At 40.0% G+C, this 19,402-nt stretch overlaps 1 protein-coding gene across 2 annotated transcripts in view; it reads right to left on the bottom strand.

Moving 5' to 3' along the window:
• LOC136886284 (4-galactosyl-N-acetylglucosaminide 3-alpha-L-fucosyltransferase FUT6) overlaps window positions 1-19,402 on the bottom strand; it is an 88,697-nt gene that overhangs the window by 19,931 nt on the left and 49,364 nt on the right. The window contains exons 4-5 of one of the 2 annotated variants that reach the window (XM_068231036.1): window positions 15,453-15,710; window positions 1,217-1,441 (exon numbers count right to left, since the gene is read on the bottom strand). In XM_068231036.1, coding sequence (XP_068087137.1) covers window positions 1,217-1,441; window positions 15,453-15,710 — 483 coding nt within the window. The remainder of the gene's footprint in view (window positions 1-1,216; window positions 1,442-15,452; window positions 15,711-19,402) is intronic. The other variant, XM_068231037.1, reaches the window with a different exon arrangement.

The raw sequence follows: 19,402 nt of genomic DNA on the forward strand, positions 1-19,402 counted from the left end.
GGTCCTAAACGACTGCAAATGTGGCACTTGCATGATGGGGCACCGGCCCATTTTCATATTAGGTTTATGTGGCACCTAACATGGATCTTCCATGATGGAATGGTCGGTGGGGACCAATACCTTAGTCTTCCCGTTCGCCCGACCTTACCCCTTCAGATTGTTGGCTCTGGGGACACAACCCTGGTGAATATGGTCCCCACAAATGATGTAGATACACTACGGGAACACGGGTTCACTGCCTGTGGTGCAATATGGCAACAGCGAGGGATTTTCCAACGAATGCGTGATTCCAAGCGACGTAAGGTGGAAGGCTGTATTGAAATGGACGGCGGTCACATCGAGCACCTGTTGTGAAGAGTAGATCACTGATGGCAACAGTAGAGGACTAACTCCCCAGATATTGAATTTGCGACGAGTGTTTATAGGACTATTTTTCCTTTGTTTATTGCACGCTGCCTCCTCTGTAAATATTGGAACCGTTTTCAAAAAAAAGCCTGCATATTCCTGAAAAACAAAACTAATGAACAATAACTTCAGAAAGAACAGCACGGGCCACCAGATCCAACGCGATTATTGGCGTTCCGCAAACCCACGCACCTGACCGAAAGTTAAGTACAGAAAATTTAATTGTAACTATCTCGTATTACAAAGATTACGGAGATTCAAATGGGTTGCTTTATTTGCAATAATGAACTATGTTGATGATGGGCAAGTAGGAGGCAGTGCGGTTTTCTTAACTACTGAAAGGAAGTAACCAATCAATTTTCAATAAGGAAAACTAGAAAATGATTTTAGAATATGTCCTGGTTTATAGAAAACTTAATGTTATGACGAACGCAGTACACACAACAATTATTCGCGAATTAATGTCCTCGATTGAATATTTATAATACTCAAGTAATGCATGCAGTCTATACATTACGAGCTGTTACATTCTTCCAGGACGGAGGTTCAAAGGCGTGGTGTTAGCAGAATTCGTAAAGGGGTGAAAATTAAATGTATTTAAAATGTTGTGATGCTGTGCATGCGAATGAATTGTTGAATTTAAGAGTACGGTGGACGGGAATTTGAAGGGTGGATTTTTGTACCTGTCCCTTCTGTCAAGGATGGTGTTCATTGGTCTGAGTAGGTTATAGAGATAACATGGGGAGAAACAGAAAGAGAAAAGAGAGAGTTATATCTTTTTTTTATTAGTTGTCAGTCTAAATGAACTTACTTGAGATTTCCACAACGGCCGTACACGTCAACTCGCACATGCTTCTGCAGTTCATGGATATAATCCCAGCGGCCATTACGGCCACCACAGTTAGAGCCCATCACAGCCACTAGAGCAGTCTTATCCTTGGCGTAATTGTGTGGAAGGGTCATATAAATCTGCCTCTGCTCTTCTGGGTCGAGCGGTATGGTTCGTCCATAAGGAACAGGTACATCAGAGTCCATCCTGTAATGAGGGCATCACTGAGGCTATGAAAATTAATTTCAAGCAAACGACCTGTTGTATATTGTATATATGACAATTGTTGATGTTACTCCAGCAATGTTTAAGTGATCCGCCGTAGATGGACACCAGAAGTAATAAGAAGGTATAGCAAACAAACAAACAAACAACACTAAAACACCATAACCTCGTAAGTACACTGCACAAACATTTCTACGAGGGCTATACATAAAGTAGGGACGATATTGATAGTAACGTATCCACACAGACGCGCACGAGATGCTGTCAGTTGGTACAATACTTCTATTCACAAATTAATATACATATTAATCACCGTATCACAAAACTTGTAGAATATCAAAAAAGCCGCCATATTTAGACAGTTAACAACTGACACCGAATACCACCGAGGTTACACTTTGAAGCGCAGTTGAAAACAGATTACTACCGCTCAATTCAACATGGAGATTGCCTAATCGGCATGTCAGCCACGTGCTACTGAACCTCTTCCAACAACTACCAATGATTAACTTCAGTAACTCAACAGTAACTGACTTCACCGTCAAGATCGTCCCTTTATATATATATATATATATAGCCATATTTCCAGAAAGATACGTTAGGAAAGAAACTACCTTCTTGAATATTCCAGAGTGTAGAATATTCTCCAACATTCTAGTGCCTTATTACCATTCTGGAAGTTACAGTGCGTTTCAAAATTACGGATTATAAATTATACGGGTAAGAATAAATTAATTTACAGGTATTTACATTAACGGAACCGATATAAATGCCTATGTACAACACATAACCTCACATAAAATACGTTCATTCAACTACGTAAATAATAGTTACACTAATACTAAATGGATGTACACTTCATAGCTATACATACAAGCAATGATAATAATAACCATAATCGAAAAATAATAATAATAATAATAATAATAATAATAATAATAATAATAATAATAATAATAGTAAAATAATAATTATTATTCTAGCTCGATATTTGCGTTAGTTACCCATGGATGAGATAATATTTTCAAGTTATACCTGTTATCGCACTTGCGTCAATAGAATGCAATATTTAATGAACTAACAAGCACGATTACATTACATTCTTTCAATGTAGTCACCCGCCAAATATCGGGAAGCCGTTGGGGACCACTGGCAAGGCGTTCTCTGCTGATGACAGCGACGAAGCACCCTACTGCGTGGAGCACAGTTGTCACGTCAGTAAATTAGCGGCTTCGCAGGGAGTTCCTTCAACTTCGGAAACAGGTCGAAGTCACAAGGACTCATGTTTGGTTAGTATGGACGATGTTCCAAGACGCTGCAGAAATGAGTCTCCTTCATTGCGGTATCCGCCCAGTGGATGCCAGCCGGTGCATACCGGCCATTTCTGTACGTCGCTGACTTGATGTGGAACCCAATTTTCCTCATATTAAGACATTTTGTTAGTATGTGCCACACAGTTTGATTACCAAAATTACGGATAATTCCTGGATAGTCCATCGATGGTCTAAGGAAAGGAGAGCACTCACTATGTCAATATGATCTTGAGGAATGGACGGCCGGCCTGTGCGACGCAAATAAGCAGTCTCATTCCGAACCGCACGAAACGTCTTGACCCATCATGCAACCGTCCTATTACGGTAGAGGCTTTACATAATCCTCGATACCTTTTGAAAACATGCTTTAGAGCGGTGAAATCGACACTTCACCTCAACACCACTCCCAACTGGACGCCCACTACACATCGACAACAGTGCCACCTGACCGCTCGAATATCGTATCGTATCTCCTGCGAGTGTCTGGACTACGTTGCCACTACTGTATTTACAGCCCTCGTAGATTACCTTCCCGCTGTAAAACTTTAAATACCTGATCAGAAGAATAGGGATACATTGAAATCCAAAGTTGAACTCTGATAGATTTTATCTCAAGGTAACTATCAAGAGCAGTATTCTTTTAAATAATTAATATGAAATCAGTTTTTGGAACACCAGTACTTCCATTATGACCATCTATAATACTAGAGTGTATGATAACAGGCAAAATTTGCAACTAAAATTTGTTCACAATTGTAGACATTAATTGTGTACCATTTCTGGACCTAATGTTGACGTACAGTATATGTACAAATGAAATGCCCAGAATTATGACAAGAAATACATTCTATCTTCTCCACTAACAGAGTCTGGATCTAATCCTGCATCGAATTCTTAAATAAACCGGTTAGGTGTGACTTAAAATAATACAAATGAAAATGTAATTTCCTTAACTTATACGAGCACACTGTCTTTCTTGTTCTAGAGGCACTGTTTTACATAAAGAATATACATGAAATGTTCAAGAAATAAGACAGTCTAGTTCACGGTTTTTTTCTATGATCTACAATAAGCTAGTTGAATGTTCAAGCGGCAAAGATCGCTCAAGATACCGAAATATTTTTTTCCATATGAAGAGTTGTACACTCGCAATCATTAGTAACTGACCTCAAACCCCATGGCGCAACAGGCCCGAACGGCCATGGCCTACTAAGCGACCGCTGCTTAGCCCGAAGGCCTGCAGATTACGAGGTGCCGTCGGGGCCTCCATCACACCGTCATATAGCTCCTTAATTGCAGTCGCGTAGGCTGAGTGAACCTCGAACCAGCCTTCTGGTCCAGGTAAAAATCCTTGACCTGGCAGGGAATCGAAGTCGGGACCTCCTAGTAAGAGGCAAGCACGCTACCCGTACACTGCTGGGCCGGCTCATTAGTAACTAGTGGTCAGAAATATTAATTGCAGGCAAGCAAATATGTACAGCTCTCAGAATCGCCCAGTATCGGCTTACACCCTGTCTCGTTGGTTAGATCATAGCCATCCAGAAGCGTAATACATGCACACAACTGAAGAAAAAAGATATATATGTCAAATAATTTGCGGACAACTTCTCCTGTTTCTTTGTAATTCTTGTGAAACAGGACAAAACAGGCCGTTTTAGAGGACAGTCTCGTAATATGGCCACCCATAAGAATGTTGCTTATGACCAGTTTACACACAAAATGACTATACCACACTGCACATTTCTGTTTTTGGATGGGGTTTCATTTTGCTTTCCTCTTCCAATAATATGTCGTGGAGAAGTCACTATCTAGCCATAAACGCGACAAGACTTCTGCGTACCGGGCGAGTTGGCCGTGCGGTTAGGAGCGCGCAGCTGTGAACTTACATCCGGGAGATAGTGGTTTCGAACCCCACTGTCGGCAGCCCTGAATATGGTTTTCTGTGGTTTCCAATTTTCACGCCAGGCAAATGCTGGGGCTGTACCTTACTTAAGGCCACGGTCGCTTCCTTCCAACTCCTGGGCCTTTCCTATCCTATCGTCGCCATCAGACCTATCTAAGTCGGTGCGAAGTAAAACCACTAGCAACAAAAAAAGACTTCTGCGTGTATTTTTTCCCCTTGGTATAGAAGGCATAGGACAAAGACAACTGTCTACGTAGCGTAGCCCGTGGAATGTCACAGGACTTCGACGCTTCTGAAAAATTCAGTCGACCGGAACTTACAGTGTCTATTGCTTCCCTCCTTTCTATAACCCAGCTCTGGCACTGCATTATTTTGACGCATTTTAGACGTCTACATATATCAAGCGGTAAGTTAAACATATTTGTGAAATTTTAGAATTTTGCAGTGCATTTCAATCAGGTCAGAAACTAGCCTCTATAAGCCTATGGAAGGAGAGCAAAAATAGTGGAGTACTTGAAATATTTCATTCTGTACCATTTTATGAAATACATTTTAAAACTGCATGTAAAATATAACCATGTCCACAGGTCAGTGCAAATTCGAATGAGCCTAGTAAACAGCCGTGAAGCTAACCGTATTACAAGTTTCACGATCTGCACTATATATATATGTAATATCCTTATGTTGTGTGTCATTCACAGCGATATGAGTAAACGAGAAAGTTATAACAGCTAAAATTAGTATCAGTTTTAAATTGTTATGTCTTCTTTACAGGAAAAATACAACAAACCTTTCAAGACCACGACTTTTGAACATTTTAAAATAAAAATACGTTTATTTTATCGAAGGGATTGTCTCATATTCACCGTGATGACGTACACAGTTATATCTATCAGCATGAGTTGTAACTACGTTCATCCTGATTTCTGTTATCTTCAACTGATATATTGAGAAAACGGGAACGTTTGAGAGACCGAAACTGGTACCATAGCCTAAATAGGTTACAAGACCATCATACCGGAAATGTTTAGTGAAAAATACTACCTTTCAATGAGGTGAATCAATACTTGTTTTCCATTCTTTTGTATGAAAACACATTATCTTCATAGATATGCACGAGATAGAATGCCTTACACTGAATGTGAGGAATGACATCTCAAAAAAATAATGTTGATCGTGGATGTTTCGTTGTAGGTGTTTCCATGGTACATTGTGGTGGTGGTGATTATTACTTTAAGAGGAAGTATGAATGAATGAATGAATGAATGAATGAATGAATGAATGAATGAATGAATTTATTGAACTGAACATAACAGGCTTTCGCCCAGTTACAATGTTCCAATAAAATAAACACTCACAGACTATAGCTAGACACTAACTACTTACTACTTAACTACTTCTAAATCTACTTTGTAGCATATTGCACATGGGCGGATCGCCAGCTCCACATGCAACACACCACCTAACTAAACTAACTACTTTACTACATAAATATACTACTTAACTACTTCTAAATCTACTTTGTAGCATCCTGCACATGGGCGGATCGCCAGCTCCACATGCAACACACCACCTAACTAAACTAACTACTTTACTACATAAATATACTACTTAACTACTTCTAAATCTACTTTGTAGCATCCTGCACATGGGCGGATCGCCAGCTCCACATGCAACACACCACCTAATTAAACTAACTACTTTACTACATGAATATATATTAAGCCGCATAATGTGGTTAAGTGTAAGAGAGGGCCAAGAGCCCTAACTTCGCCACAAATAAATAAATAAATAAATAAATAAATAAATAAATAAATAAATAAATAAATAAATAAATAAATAAATAAATAAATAAATAAATAAATAAATAAATAAATAAATCCTAAATCTGTCTGGCCGCGACATCACCCCTGCTGAGGAACTGCTACCACCCTTCCCTGGGATGTCACGACCAGACATGTCTCATGAGGCTCGGAAGCCGATACCTCATAGACCCTTTATGCCGTCAATGTTATTTCCTCGCCACTCCTTCCTGTAACAACCCACATGTGTGCGGATTGCCTAGCTCTACATGTAGGCTGTCACACCTGTATTTCACTGCCGAGACGGATTCCATAACTCGGCTCATCTTTCACTGTCTCATTGACAACTTACTTCCTCTAACCTAACACTATTCACTACTTTACTCTACTTTACATGTGCAGACGTACCGAATCAACACTTTAGCTTGAAATAGGTCAGGCCTATCCCCGCCTCTTCCAACTCTACTGTACGTCAGCAGCCAAAACAAACAAACTAAAAAAAACTAAAATAAAACCAAAATAAAATAAAATAAAACGGGCAGACAGACACAACCAACAATCTCATTAGAAGGTAGCCAAAACAAACTAACTAACAAAACCAAATTAAAATAAAACAGGCAGACAAACAACAAACAAGCTCATTAGAAGTAATACGGTACGACTTACATATCAATGAACTGGATCTACTAATTAGAAATATACAATACCTAAGAAACAAGGGAATAAAACTGAACAGATATAAAAAACGAAAATAATACTAAACTTATAATTATTGTCGCCCTTAGTTATTAGTGAGTTAAACTCTATAATGTTCCATATCTGTGAATCAAATTTGTTTTATGTACATACATGATTACAAAACTTCGTTATTATTAACCCATACAGAGATGATACTTCAGAGATAACTACTTTCCGTATGTTTTCTTCTACTGACTATAATGATTTTAAACTTCTTATTCAGTGTACGGGTAACTGGTCGATTTGGAGTCTCCCTCTTCCAACTTCGGTCGTCCGAAGTAGGAGAGCCGAGACTTGGTTCATCCTGAAATACTAGCATGCATTCCTGTATGTGTAGCTTAAGTGTCCCATAATATCCTTTCAACCATGTGTTCTCGTGCTAATTTCGCTGTTTCATTTTTTTCAGCAGCATGTGCCCCTTCCCTCATGCACTAATTTCATTTTTTTCTCCCACAAGCTTGTTATAATTGTGAATAGTTTTGATAGTTTCCCTGGCCTTCTCCATTCCCTGTTTATTAATTTGACAAGAGTATAGTACTCAGATTCTCTTTCCATTTTATTTATCTCTTCCGCTTCCAAGTATTTAACCCGTAATGCTCTTGTACTTTCACACTGTCTCAAGAAATGTGCATTTCCTAACTCCTTTTCACACAATAAACATGTATTTGCAACTTCTGTAAATGCCTTATTTTTATAAACTCCCATCAACCACCATATCATTCCCCTGTATTCTCTTTTGGTTAATTTATCATGTATTATTTTCATACCTGGATATATATTCATTAATTCCTCCAGAGTTCTCCTATTATTACCCTCAGCTCTTAGCCTTTGTATTTCTATATCTTGCTATCTATCTGCTTTACGTCGCACCGACACAGATGTCTTATGGCGACGATGGGATGGGAAAGGTATAGGAAGTGGAAGGAAGCGGCCGTGGCCTTAATTAAGGTACAGCCCCGGCATTTGCCTGGTGTGAAAATGGGAAACCACGGAAAACCATCTTCAGGGCTGCTGTACCAATCAGTTTTGCTCCTTCTGCTACCCTCTGTGCCACTCTCCCACAGACTTTTCTTTCTTCTAAATCGTTGTCCCAATAGTTCCCCATCCCAATTCCTTCTAGTATTTTCTTTAGGTTGCCCGCCCAGTACCCATCCTGATACCTCATTTGGTGTCGGTAAGCTATATCTAGAATTTCTCCCCCTCCTCCCCTTTTTAACCTAAACCAATATTTTATTAATCTCTTAATTATATCCACTTTTGTCAGTACACATTAATCTTGCTCCACTATTCGCTGTACATATTGGTAAGCCTGTAATTATTTTAATAAATCTACTAGTGACTGAATCGAGCATTATTATTTCCCTTTCTGTGCCCCATACTTCTGAACCGTATATCATTTTAGATTTAATCACAGCGTTGTATACATTTCTTTGTACCCTAAAATCAATATTAGGCATCCTGTTATCTAATATTCTTATACTAGCTAGGGCTGCTGTACCAATCAGTTTTGCTCTCTTGACGTGTTCAGACCAATTTCCATTTCCTGATATGATAATTCCTAAAAATTGTAACTTATTAACTACTTCCAGATTTACTCCTTCAAGATACCATTTTTCTTTTTTGCTAATTTGTTCCCGTTTTTGCACACCATTAGTCTAGTTTTCTGTGCGTTAATTTTCATATTCCACTCTTTACAGTACTTCTCGATACCATCAATAGTTTAAGAGGAAGTACAACTGGGCAACCATCCTTTTCCATGGTAGAGATATGATTTGAATAAGATGGGACTTCGCATGTTTGGTTCATTCTCGATTAAGTGCCTCTCATTCGACAAGATCAGATCATTTTGTTGCACGTAATATTAACGTCGTCTGTTGGCATGAGACTGAACCGAGTCCTACCGTCTGCTGTGAATTTTTCACGTACTGAATGCGAGAACTGACAAAACACTCGTTAATATTATTTTCTCATTCACTGCAGTGAAGTTGTCATTTTGAAGCAAGTTGCAACATTAATATAATCTACTGGCTTTAATCTGAACGACGTCCTGCTGCCTGCTTTGACGTGTTCGTATTACAGAGAGCAATATTAGCAAATAAGTACAATAATTAATTTTTTTTCTGTTCTGGGCATGTAAGTGTCTGGGTAGTATTTACTCACATTGTAATGACATATTTAATAGGTGAATTAGAATCATTTACCGGCAGATTATATTTATTACTAGCAAATGTACTCGTGCTTCGCTGTGGTATTATACCTTGTATACGGAGTTGTACGGAAGTTACTGCACACGCAATGAGTACGATTATATTACATTGTACGTCTCATAGCACTATCCGAGAAACAAAACGGGGAAGACCCCATACGTTGGTTCCGATGTAAGGTGCACTTTGGGGAAATTTAGATGATAATGGTAGGCCACATTTCCTACTGCCATTCACAATCGAGTTCGGAAGTTTCTACAATAATGGCAGGCTCACTTGCCAGATACCATTCGCAATAGAGGTGGACAGGATTCATTATAATGATAGGCCCCTTTTCCTAATGCCAGTCGCAATCGAGCTGGAGGGATTTGATAGTATCCGAGAAATGCTGCGCTCCGTAAAGTATAAAGAATAGAGATACTACAATAAGGAGTAGGACCAAAGTTGAAGATCTCTCCAAATTGAGCAGCGTTTAGCCACCAATTTTCCCGGAAAGAAGATCTGCACCGTCATTGAAATTGCCTCCATATTTTGATATGTTCTGGGGCCAAAAAGTTATTCATTAGAACAGCTTGGAATTTGTCCTCAAAGGAAAGAGCGTCCAGCACTCGCATGCATACGGAGTAATTAAGGAAGAAAATATTACAGTTAAGAAAGATGAAATTAACACAAAATAGGATTATAACTGATGGGACAAATATGTAAATACCAAGTGGATGTGTTGTAAAATGAAATGTATCTCACTAAATTGTGATGATATGAGTTAGGATGTAAGAAGGCAGTAACAGAGGAGAAATTTAGTTGCAGGGATTCTTAGGTAAACAGATAAGAAGATGACTTATGGTGTTATTCCTTAAACCTAAGGAGGAAATACAAAGGCAATAAATCAAAGCGGAAAACAGAAGTAGAAGATAAATCAGTAAAATGTATAGCAAATGCCAGAAAATACCTTGCGGTGTGAAATCATGGGCTACACTCCACGGCACTGTTCAAATATTAACAGACCCTTTAGAGCTATTCGACGACGATTGCAACCTCCAACGGGATTCCGCAAATATCCTGCAGAATGTCAGCATGACATTTTTCTCGTCTTCTACGCGAGGAACAACCATGAATTTACAGAAATTTTGAAGAAAATTGCATTAGCCTATGTTACTTCTCTGCTGGCATGCAACCAGGGACGTTGCCGTGCTAAGCGGTAGGTTCGTTGTCGGTCTATCGGCCACTCAATGCAGAGCATGAAACCCGCAGAAAGTAGTAATTTCCTTCGTTATTTGAAGAGTAAGCGAAATTATGCTCAGAACAAAAGTTGTCTAAAATTTCCATGATGCTTGTTGTTTAGAGGGGCCTAACATCGAGGTCATCGGCCCCTATGGTACGAAATGAGACGGAATGCGATTACAGTTTAAAAGTACAAAATTCATCCACTGACCAGGATTCAAAACGGGATGATGAGGAATAAATTAATGAATATGAACTTAAAACAATCAGTGGATAAGACGCGCAATGCCTCGCATTCCCAGAAACAATATTACTGACCAATGAACTGCTTCCAAAGCCCAATCCTGAATTGATGATGCTTGTCTAAACGGGTCAATATCTATGTCAACGATCCCGCATAATGGCATTTATCTATAGTAAAGGAGAGCCATAGTATTTCTCAAGTTGCGGTACTAATCAAAGGTAGCGTAAACTCACGGTGTTCCAAACATTATGGTACTACTCACAAGTATTGTACGTCGTACAGGTAACGCAGACCTCTGGTGTTTCTCACACAATGGCGCCACTAACAGCCAACGCAAACCGATGATGTTCCTCACCTAGGTGAACTAATCATGGGCGCCGGTATTCCCGTGGTGTTCCTCACATAGTGGGTACTAATCACAGGCAACGCAGACCCACGGTGTCGCTCATATAGTGGTACAACTAAGGCAACGCCCAGACCCGTGGTGTTGCTCACATGGGTACGACTCACGGGTACTGGAAGTCCACAGTCCACACACACTGCTGCTACTAATCACAAACCTATTTCGTACCTGATATAGTGGTACTACTCTCAAGTAAAGGCGACCCATGGTGTTCCCCGCGTGATGGTACTAATCAAAAGTAGTTTCATGGTTAAAAGACAATCTTCCCTTGGTCGCCCCTTTTAGTGGCCTCTCACGACAGACAGGGCATACCGTGGGTGTATTTTTCGTCTGCGTCCCCTACCCACGGGGAGTAGAGAGAGAGAGAAAAAAGAAGAGGAAAGAAGGGATCCGTCACTTCGAAAAATGAAGTAACAGACGAAGAAAGGCAAGGGCCACGAAGGACGTGAAAATGAAAGACTCCCTAGGCTTCGAATGCTCCAATACCGTCGGGGTCGAAAAATAACAAGAGTTGACCAAGGGAGGTCGGACAGCATAGACGAAAGTGAGGAGCCTGGCACAAGTAAGTGGAAGCAATGCCAAGACTCAGCTAAGGGCCCCATGGTCGCCAATCCCCACTCCCAAGCTGAGAGCCCCTTGGTCCCCTTTTAGTCGCCTCTTACAACAGGCAGGAGATACCGTGGGTGTATTCTACATGTGCGTCCCCCACCTGCAGGGGGTTGTCTAAAATGAACGGACGTTTCATACTGTATGTAGTCCGCGGATTTTACAGAATATCAATAGTATAAGACAAAATGGAAGAAAACGGTTGAGGTTTCCCTATAAAACCCCATTCTATTCAGTGATTTTTAAGTCTATGCATATCTAAACCTTCCTCCGGATGAGTATAAAACGATAAGTTTGTGGAAAGATGATTCGAGTAACGTTAAGTCATAGGAAAGATGACGATGGTGCTTGTTGTTTAAAGGGGCCTAACATCGAAGGTCATCGGCCCCTAAGTCACAGGAAAGAGAGAGAGTAATATACAGCGTGAAGCGAAATTCGCGCGCTCGGGCGTCGCAGCGCGACTCCTCACATGGCAACAATAAAAACATGTCTCTCACAAAAGTTTGTCCTGCGAGTATACCCGGCAGAAAAAGAACGTTGAAGAGTGGCAATCTGGCAACACTGTAACCACATGTAGGATAACTACCTCTGTCAGCACATATTAGCCGTGCTGTACGGTTGATGCAGTGGATAGAGTTTTGGGTTAGCGTGTAGGCGGTCACGGGTTCGATCCTGTGTTGAAGCGCATTTTTTATTTGCTAATTTCTGTCAGACATTACATACTGTAATACAGTAAGACACCGTTTCTTAGATCACATGTATCCTACATTTACAAAATTTAGCAATGCTGAACACGTTGTAACGCATCTAGTAGATGAAATGGTGCGAATAAATTCACGTCCACGAAGTTTGAAAGGGCCTCTTTCAAAGCTGACCAATGAAAACGAATGTTCGTCCAATTCTAGGATCGTAGTATGTAAGTGCAAATGGTTTCTAGAGGACCGCTGCAATCGCTGTTGACGATTAAGATACCAGATACCATACCACGTGGACTACATTTACGAAATAAAAAACATACGCCTCAACCCTGGATCGACCCCTCGACCTCCTGCATGCTAACCCAAAACTCTATCCACTGCACCAACTGTACAGCACGACTAATATGTGCTGACAGAGGTAGTTACCCTACATGTGGTTACAGTGTTGCCAGATTGCCACGCTTCAACGTCCTTTTTCTCCCGGATATACTCGCAGGACGAACTTTTGTGAGATACATTTTTTTTTCTTGCTGGCATGTGAGGAGTCGCGCTGCGACGCCCGAGTGCGCGAATTTCGCTTCATCCTGTATCTAAATACACAGACCTCCACGTCTAACATAAAATTAACATTAGAAAATACAGAGGAAATGAGACAGGCTTAATCATATGGGACGATGTAACTATGGCTCCCCATCACGCACTTTCAGCAGTGGATCAGTTACCTACCATCAACAACAAATCACCTTTCGCTAGACAAGTGATTTTGCTTGGTGCAGACTTCCGATAGTACCTGTCACTGTCACAGAACAGCTGTTGTCCAGTCAAGTTTAAAATATTCTACTCTATGGCCCAACATTTAGATTTAACTTCAATGAATGACTTCCACATCTCAAAAACAGAGAAGTAAGTCAAATGGTATTAGCGAGATTCGACAAAACCAGTTTTCAAAAAAACATATTGTGCGAGAGTCACTTGGTTTTTCTTTTCATCGAAGTGAGAGAACATCTTTTTCCAAAATACCAATTTTGTGCCCAAAAACGGTCAAGGTAACTCCATCAACCAACAGGTTCTAAATAGTTCGATAGGTGACTAAATAACGTACTTTATTTAGCATTGACTCTGTAGAGTCCGATGATGTTAATGAAGTTAATAAACCTGGTTTGTGCAACGAAACGAGACTGACTGCACTTAATCCAGAAAAAAATATCGTTCATGCAGAAATTCTGACGGGGAAAAGTATAGAAGAATATTTCGTGTGCCTAACCTGTAATCATCAGAACAGTTAAGATATTTATCGCAATGAGTGATGAAACGGTCAATCCCATCCTTGAAAAAGCTGAAGGGCTGTCGATGGAATCACGTCTGTAACCAATCATACTCATCGTCGTTAACTAGCATCTTAACTACCGGGTGTCCACAAGTAAACTGACTGTGTTTAGCATGGCACAGCACAGGCTGTAAAGATTGTAGGGGTCTGAAATTGCAAAGGTGTGTTAGCTCAGCAATACGCTCGCGAATTATGCCAGAACAATTATTATTATTCCAAAGTCTTGCCAGCAAGCGAAAATATGGCGCTGTAAGCAGTTAGAGTGTACAATATTGCGTAACTCTGATGTCAGTTCCTTGGTAACGCTTATTGATGCCCTTTTGCTGCGAAACCTTCAGTAACGACCGTATCATCTCCGGGCATTTTCCAGATGTGTGGCCTTCAAATCCCTCGACCCAAATCCATGTGACTTCTGGTTGTGACGATATTTGAAGGATCGTGTCTATCAGAGACATGTCCGGCCTCTTACTTACTTGTCGGCGATACAGTACATGTAGGTCTTTGGCCTCCTTAATCACCTGCCTTTATTTGTCCCGGTCCTCGGCTTTCCTTCTCCAGCAATTAATTCCCATCTTTCTAAGGTCATGTCCGGCCTCTTACTCACTTGTCTGCGCTACAGTACATGTAGATCCTTGGCCTCCTTAATCACCTGCCTCTATTCGTCCCAGTCCTCGGCTTTCCCTCTCCAGCATTTAACTCCCATCTTTCTAAGGCCATGTCCGGCCTCTGCCTGATCTAAAGACTAGCATACAATGACATGTCGCTCTGATGCTGCGGGCAACTGTCGACCATGCCGTGTTACGGATGCAGCACGTTGCTGATTTGGGAGGCCATACTGAATATTTTTTAAATCATAATTCCTAATAAATGTGCCAGAACCACTGTTATCGTGTGTTTGACCTTTTCTGCCATTTTTCTGTGACACTACAAATTCTTACAGTGCCACTCATGGTAGCAAGACTTGGAAGTAATGTTTTTGGCCATAATTCGCAAGCTCATAGCTGAGTTAGCTTATCTACGAAATTGCATACGCCTACTATCATTATAGCCCGTACTGTTCAGTTTAATTGAGAACACCCGGTAGTTCAAGTGTACATACTCTCAATTGTGTTTCCACGCAGGGTGATAACATAGTCGGTAATTTTTTGTTTGTGATTACCATGAATTTCGTTTTCTGCTTACTCAAACAGTATTGGACATCATCTAAATTGTCACAAGTATCACGATGTCATCTCCTCTGATATAAACAATTACCGGGCGAGTTGGCCGTGCGTGTAGAGGCGCGCGGCTGTGAGCTTGCATCCGGGAGATAGTAGGTTCGAATCCCACTATCGGCAGCCCTGAAGATGGTTTTCCGTGGTTTCCCATTTTCACACCAGGCAAATGCTGGGGCTGTACCTTAATTAAGGCCACGGCCGCTTCCTTCCAACTCCTAGGCCTTTCCTATCCCATCGTCGCCATAAGACCTATCTGTGTCGGTGCGACGTAAAGCCCCTAGCAAAAAAAAAAGATATAGACAATTAAATTAATTTACCTGTAAGTCATAGACCAGTTGAAGAGGCCATCATACATCTCCCACTTGTTATTCTTTTTATACCAGAAGGTGTTGTAGGGACTCTCGTCCGAGAGGAAGACCCACCGCTGGTGTGGAGGTCGAGGTTTTCGGGGTGGTAACATTGAGTCTCCCTTCAACTGATGAAGATGGAACAACACTGCGTCCGCTGTATCCAGGTCTTCATCCTTGTACGACAGCTTGCAATTGCTCACTGAACATCCCTCAAACGGGTCATGACTGGAACATAAAAAATAGAGTTTACTGTCTGTGGCTGAGGTTTTTACAGCACTGAATGGTGAACATTCTACACGGTGTACGAAAAAAAAGTGTTCAAAAGTCATAGGCTGTCATTCCCCACCCCTCCTCCCCCATCTTTCTCTCTTAATGATTTACTTTGTTACTCATTATATAATTTATATCTTAACCTTCCTGGATTTGGCATCTCTATTTTCATTTTTTTATGTTTCATGTTTAGTTTAATACTTTAATATTATAAAAATGTAGTTACTGTGATCATAAATCTGTATTGTATTATAAGAATACGCTACATAAAGGGGCTTTTCAGCCTCAGTGGCATGTAAATCATTATCAATAAATTCAATTCAATTCAATTCAATTCAATTCAATTCAATTCTCTCTTCCAACAATCTATATTGTATTACATATACTGGCGGAAGATCTGCCACCTTTGAAGAAAGCTCAAAGATGCTCCACCATGTTCTCTGGTGACAGGAAGGAATAAATTCTCACTTATAAACTGATATATTTCTTCTTGTATTCCCACTATTCGTGCAATTAATTGCAGAACACGATTTAGGCATTTTTCCTTGCTGGAAACTAACAGCTGAAGAGTGTCCTCCAGGAAACATGGTGGACGTGCTGCAAAATTTATCACTTAGGAGCGCTGTATGAGCCCTTCCAGCCAGTCTATGTAGTATAATATAAGTCGTTATTCTCTTCGAGTCCCTGAACATACACTAATACGCATAATTGATCGCAATCAAATATAACAAGCGCAGCATTCTCATAAACCATGTAGAGATTTAAACGGCGCAGTGGAATATCATGGAATGAAAATATTATTGCAGATATTAAGCTGCCAATTTTGGTCATCGACCGAAAAACCGTAAACCAGGCATGAGCTGGACTTGGACCTCGTAGGTCGAAATAATCATAAACTTCAGGGGCTACAGTACAAATAATATAATCAACACACAAAGTTTAAATGAAAAATGTATTCTAATTAAACATAAAAATATTAAATCAATCACTACTGATCTGCATTTAGCGCAGTCGCCCAGGTGGCAGATATCCTTTCTGTTTTTTTCTCTAGACTTTTTTTTAATGATTCCAAAGAAAGTGGAAATTTATTGAACATCTCCCTTAGTAAGTTATTACAATCCCTAACTCCCATTCCTATAAATGAATATTTGCCCAAATTTGCCCTCTTGAATTCCAGCTTTATCTTCGTATTGTGATATTTCCTACTTTTAAAGACACCACTAAAAATTCGTCTACTGATGTCATTCCACGCCATCTCTCCACTGACAGCTCAGAACATACCACTTAGTCAAACAGCTCGTCTCCTTTCTCCCAAGTCTTCCACGCCCAAACTTTGCAACATTTTTGTAACGCTACTCTTTTGTCGGAAATCACCCAGAATAAATCGAGCTTCTTTGGTTTTTGGATTTCTTCCAGTTCTTGAATCAAGTAATCTTGGTAAGGGTCCCATACCATAGTGTTATATGCCCTCTCCTTTACATTCTTACTACAAGCCCCAAATACCCTCATAACCATGTGCAGAGATCGGTATCCTTTATTTACAATCATATTTATCTGATTACCCCAAAGAAGTATTTCCTTATATTCACACCTAGGTACTTACAATGATCCCCAAAAGAAACTTTCACCCCATCAACGCAGTAATTAAAACTGCCAGGACTTTTCCTATTTGTGAAACTCACAACTTGGCTTTTAACCCCGTTTATCATCATACCATTGCCTACGGTCCATCCTAGGTCATTTTGCAGGTGCTCACAATCTTATAACGTATTTATTACTCTATACAGAATAACGTCATCGGCAAAAAGCTTTATCTCTGATTCCACTTCTTTACTCATATCATTGATATATATGAAAAAATAAAGGTCCAATAATAATGCCTTAAGGAATTTCCCTCTTAATTATTTCAGGGACAGATAAAGCTTCGCCTACTCTAATTCTCCGCGTTCTATTTTCTAGAAATATAGCCACCCATTCAGACACTATTTTGTCTCGTCCAATTCCACTCATTTTTGCCAGTAGTCTTCTATCATCTACCCTATCAAATGTCTCCGATAGGTCAATCGCGACACAGTCCATTTGACCTCCTGAATCCAGGATGTCCGCTATATCTTGCTGGAATCCTACAAGTTGAGCTTCAGTGGAGTAACATTTCCTAAACCCGAACTGCCTTCATTGGGAAGATTGGTAACAATATATAAAACCGTTTTGCATACATACTGACATTACAGTCTACACCAAAAGCATCTCATTCTTAGTACAATCACATTAACTTCGTCTCGTTTCAATTCGTACCGGGACAACAAAATGACGGTATTGTCCCAAAAAAAAGAGAGAAAATATAAATCGTTCCATTTAGAGCAGTTCCTTTACACCAGGTAAAGTTAAAACGTATTCCTTCCTCACACCTTCAAAAAAGTTTGTTAACAATTTACGATAACCGAACTCAAGGAATAGTAACAGAAATCATGGCAGAAGTAGGGATGTGAGCAGAGAGATGAAATACAGCAGGCACCAAGCGCCAGAGAAAACGTACTTACCTAGATCAATGAAACGGTTGCCATAGAAACCTAAAAACATACACGAAGAATGGGACACAAGGACCATTTAATTGAAAGAAAGGCAAATAAAAAGGCGAAACGCCCCAAAAGTAAAAGAAGGTAATACATAGTAAAACAGGAAATCCAGTCTCTAATACACGTCCCTATAAATCTTCACACACAACACAACACAACACACAACACAACACACACACACAAACCCATCCAAATACCAAATCAGGACCGAAAACAGCAATCTGGTGCCTTCATCCACCTACCTTCACCCATCATTATAACCAAGGCGTCAATTCAAATGATCATAAGTCTAGGGAGAACGACCTTTAATAGTGTACGGTTTGCCACCACAGCCGTTCCTTTTAGTTTCAATACCTCGCCATCACCCATAACTTCTGCCAACGCATGCCCATACAGTACAAATCAAACTCTGTACGGACTTGAAGTGCGATCAGCAGACAACAAAAATATCAAAACTTCTCGGCACGAGCACTTTCCGTCTTTCCAACTGTAAGTCATTCTTCGGTCTCAAAACACAGGTGCACAAGACAACCACTCTACCACCCTTGCAAGGTGAAAGGACGTATATCGAGACTTATTCACATACGGAGGGTACAGAGCAAAACTAGACCAAGTACATGTTACACAGTTTTGAGAAAAGTAGTGTTAAAGTTAGAAGTCAATAATTTATTCTAGAGAGGAATAAAAAATTATATTCAGCATTATATTCCTTCATAGGATTTGAACTTAAACATTGGTCTTAATTTTAAATATCACTGAAATTGTTTATGAATATTTCTGTCCATGAACATTTGAACTTGGTTGATGTGTGCTCTGAAAATTTTGATCAAGTGGTTCTTACAGGAAAGCTAATAAGAGGAAAATTTTATTAGGAGACATTACAATTTAGCTAAAAATTTACTATTATATAATTAAACAACTTAATCTGTAATAATACTAGAAAAATGCACTTATCAGTAAGAAAATATTGTTCCTAAATACTAAAACTAAACAACTTATACGTTTCACCTTGATCGTCAGATGTTCACTCGCATAAAAACCTTCTGCTTGACACACAGGTATGCTTTTCAA

This window comes from Anabrus simplex, chromosome 1 (assembly GCF_040414725.1).
Source record: "Anabrus simplex isolate iqAnaSimp1 chromosome 1, ASM4041472v1, whole genome shotgun sequence".
NCBI lineage: Eukaryota > Metazoa > Arthropoda > Insecta > Orthoptera > Tettigoniidae > Anabrus > Anabrus simplex.